Consider the following 4,429-nt stretch of genomic DNA (forward strand, 5'->3'; position numbering starts at 1 on the left):
TGTATTTGTAATGTTTAAACGTGTGGATGTCTAGCTAATAGGAAAAAAAACGAAAATTATAGAAACCGGGAACCGATGATCATACCGGTTCAACTAAAAAATCGGGTTTTAAAACATTTACTGAAAATCAGTTAAAGTCTATGATTTCAAAATATACCTTTATGGCATCTTTTTTCAACTGAACTGGCTCAACTTTACATAATTTTCAATTAATTTTAAATTTTGGTCCAGTCAAAATGGGGCAAGTTACGAAACAGTCCATCCAAATAACCTGATGTCAACACACCCTTCATTCAAAGTTTGAATATCTTGACCATTTCCTAACTAATATCCCCCCTATATATAAGCACGAATCTATCTAACCAATTCATACCCAAGCCAGAAATAGAAAACCTCCAACAACCAACTACTCGCAGAGGTCATAACATACTTCTGGTTTTGTTTGGTGCTCGAATTCAATATACACCACCTTATAGGATCAAAGAATAAACATATATGGCAGCCTTTAATCAAGCTCCAACTTTCATGCGTTCAAAGGCATCCTCTACTTCTCCCTTCCCTTCGTCTTCCCATAAATATATCACAAAGGCTGCTATCAATTTTCCAAAGATTAAAACCAATAACATAAGCATCCGCCCTCCAAAGATTCCATCAAACATAGCTCTGGTCGAAGAAACGGATATATTTTCAAGATTCATACCCAAGAACCCCACCTCAAGCCCTAGAAATGTTTCTGGTGATCCTCAAGTTATAGAGAAGCTTTACCTGATAATGGAAGCTGTTTCTGATCGGGTGGAGATGCATAAGAACATTGGAGAGCAAAGGAACAACTGGAACAGCCTGTTGCTAACATCGATCAACACCATTACTCTTTCGGCTGCAACCATGGCTGGTATTGCTGCTGCCATAACTACTACACCTGGTGCACCATTAGAAGTGCTTAAGCTCTCATCTACTTTCATGTATTTGGCTGCAACAGGGTTGTTGGTTATCATGAACAAGATCCAACCTTCCCAACTGGCTGAAGAACAAAGAAATGCTGCAAGATTGTTGAAGCAACTTGAAAGCGAAATCCAGACAAAAATTGCCATAGGTAATCCTACACTCCGTGATGTGAATGAAGCGATGAAGAAGGTTTTGGCTATAGATAGAGCATACCCTCTTCCTTTACTTGGCGCCATGCTTGAAAAATTTCCAGCTAAAACTGAACCAGCGGTTTGGTGGCCAGAAAAGAGGAGGTCTTCTGCTAAAGGGAAAAACGATAAAAATGGTTGGAGTGTTGAGTTAGAAGAGGAGATGAGAGAGATCATTAAAGTTTTGGAAGTAAAAGATAAAGAGGACTACTTGAGGTTAGGCGATAAGGCCTTGAAACTCAACAAAGCTTTAGCCATAGCTGGTCCACTACTAACAGGCTTAGGAGCCATTGGTTCGACCTTTCTTTCATACTCTCCTCATAATTCTTGGGCTGTGGTGCTCGGAATCATGGGAGGTGCAATGGCAAGTGTTGTGAACACCGTGGAACATGGTGGGCAGGTAGGCATGGTGTTTGAAATGTATCGAAGCAATGCAGGTTTCTTCAAGATGATGGAGGAATCAATCGATTCAAACTTGAAGGAAAGAGATGAGGAAAGAAGAGAGAATGGTGAAGCGTTTGAGATAAAGGTGGCACTTCAGCTTGGAAGAAGTTTATCTGAGCTTAGAGATGTTGCAGCTTCATCTTCAAAGAAAGGGAAAGACATTGAAGAGTTTGGAAGCAAGCTTTTCTAAATTATTGATTATTTTGATAGTCCAGAAAATACAAGTTTAGAATATATCATCTCTTGATTAATTTATTCATTTTATGTATATAAAATTTATATATCATGATCATGTAATTAAATAAGTAATTTGCGATCTAATATATATTATTATATATCTCATATCTCATACTTAATTTTCGTTAGTCATAAATATATAGTAAGTAATTTGCGAACTACAACACACACTTGTATGCTTTTATCTTTTTTAATAACATTTTACTTCTGTTTAATTTGAATATTTTAATTATACTATTGCTAGTACAATCAAGACGCGCGTAATCACTTGGCCAGTCAAACATCTCCAATTAAAATAGAGTATAGGATCCTATTTCCCACGTTAATTTTTTTATTAAAATGTGTTTAGAAAAATGAGAGAAAAAAATAAGAGTAAAATTATGGGCCAAACACAAGACTAACATCCATGATCATTGCTAACCGCAACTTAGAAATTTGCATGACCTTTTAAAGATTAAAAAAATATATATATATATAAATTACGTTCTAAAACAACATGTGCCACATGCCATGCACTTATTCATAGTGTCTGTGCATAAACTCGAGTACTATTGTTGGAATGTTGGTATTCCACTTATTCATAGTGTCTGTGGATTAACCTATGGAGATAGTTTCTTTGAATTATGGCTTTGTAAAGTGAACTCATTTTGTGTAACAAGAAACATGAGTGCCACACATTGATTTTTATACAAATTACCTCCTTTTTTCAAAACTATTAAAGATCTTAAATGTGCCGTAAAATATATATATATATATATATATATATATATATATATATATATATATAGCTAGGTTCATTTGTTTAAACTAATTATTGTGTTATTGTATGCATAAATGTGGGTCAATCAAAATTAAATAAAAAATTAAATAATTAAATAAATAAATAAGGGTAATTTAGTAATTTGATTAGTAACTTCCAATAATTATCAATTCATTGGTTTTGGGGCTTATATAACTTTTTTTGATTATCTGATGTATGCGTTTTCTGATTACAACTTCTCTTGTTTTCTTAATTTTTGATTATCCAGAGGCAAAGATTTCTCAGCATAGTATTGAGGTTGTTTCTAACTGAGTTGATTTTTTTTTCTGTTTTTAATGAGCGATGATTTCTACAAATTATTTTCTGAATTGCTGATTATAAGTCTTATTAATTTTCTTTGTTTTGGGTTTGATTGTTCTTGATAGAAATGGATAAATGGAATGGATTTTTGGGGTTAATGTTTTACAGGAAATTGTTTGTTTTGCTTGACAGAATTCGATGTGGTGTTTATTGCTTGAAATTGCCATGGAAAGAAGATTAAGCAATAACACTGAGTGGTTGTATTTCTCATTTGCAGGTATACATGAAATCAAGAACAAGAATGTTCTTGTTTTCTTGGCTGGGAAGGGTACATATGACACTTACAACATTCTACTGGAATGGAATCTTGAATTTCGATTATGTCAGAATAGAATCTTGAAGATGAACATTCTACGGGATGAAGATGAACAAATACCACCAATCTTCCAAAAAGAATGGATTATTCTAGCAAAATAATATACAATATAATAAAAAGAAATATATGTAATAGTATATTCTGGTAGAATGATTTATATATTTGTATTTCTTTGTTATTAATAAGTGTAACATTCTCATAGAATAGTATATAAATTTTTTTCTTTTCTAAGAATGTAATGAAATTTTTTTTAACTTGTATCTAAAATTTTGTTATTCTTCAAGAAGTTCATTAAATCAAAATATATATTATGTCAGAATGTGTATTCTTGTATGGTTCAATAATTTTTGTTATTTTTCTATATATTGATAAACATATTCCGTCAGAATTTCTGAATTAGGAGAATTATCATCCATATAATCAGATTTTTAAAATTAATAGAATCTATTTTCCCTTAAAATATGCAATTTTCCTTAAAATATGCAAATTTCCTTTATTAAATCTATATTAACTGACTAAAATACCCTTCTAGTTAAATTAGATGGTATTTTTCAATTATATTTAATTCAATAATATGTAATAATCACTTTCTTAAAATAAGTAAAATGATTGGCCCACAATCATTCATACAATAACACAATAATTAGTTAGAATAGAATAACCTAGGCCTATATATATATATATATATATATATATATATATATATATATATATATATATATATATATATATATATATATATATATATATATATATGGTCGTTCATATCTATTACAGACGAAGCATGTAAGTTTTAAACAAATGAGGGACTGTTCGAGTTAGTTTTTGAAAATAGGAATTAAATATGTCTTTTATCACTTACACGAGGGACTATTCATGTAATTTACTCTAACTTATATGCATGTGGCCCCTATCAAAAATGGAATCCAAACATGGGATAATGACTTAAAAGGGTAATATATTTTTCGATTTGTACACATTTGGTCACTGAGTTTTTTTTCGTCCACATTTACCCCTTCAACTTGTTAAACTGTACACATTCAGTTCTTATGACCGGTTACTCCAGGTTAGCAGGGAAAATGACTTAATAGGTAATATATTTCTCACTTTGTACACATTTAGTCCTTAATATTTTTGTACACATTTAGTCCTTAATATTTTTTTGTTTCAAAATAAATT

General features: G+C 31.3%; 1 protein-coding gene across 1 annotated transcript; it reads left to right on the top strand.

Annotated features, from left to right (window-relative positions):
- The first annotated feature begins 385 nt into the window (after positions 1–385).
- LOC145125339 (putative F-box protein At4g22030) lies at positions 386–1,914 on the top strand. Its single transcript, XM_079060805.1, has one exon. It carries the CDS (start codon positions 496–498, stop codon positions 1,765–1,767), a length of 1,272 nt encoding a protein of 423 aa, XP_078916931.1. The 5' UTR covers positions 386–495; the 3' UTR covers positions 1,768–1,914.
- The last annotated feature ends 2,515 nt before the right edge of the window (positions 1,915–4,429 follow it).

The sequence above is a fragment of the Lactuca virosa genome, chromosome 7, assembly GCF_052849685.1.
Source record: "Lactuca virosa cultivar CGN04683 chromosome 7, Lactuca_virosa_CGN04683_v6, whole genome shotgun sequence".
NCBI lineage: Eukaryota > Viridiplantae > Streptophyta > Magnoliopsida > Asterales > Asteraceae > Lactuca > Lactuca virosa.

Excerpts from the sequence above, each read along its gene's own strand:
- LOC145125339 (XM_079060805.1), top strand. The coding sequence starts at position 496 with ATGGCAGCCTTTAATCAAGCTCCAACTTTCATGCGTTCAAAGGCATCC.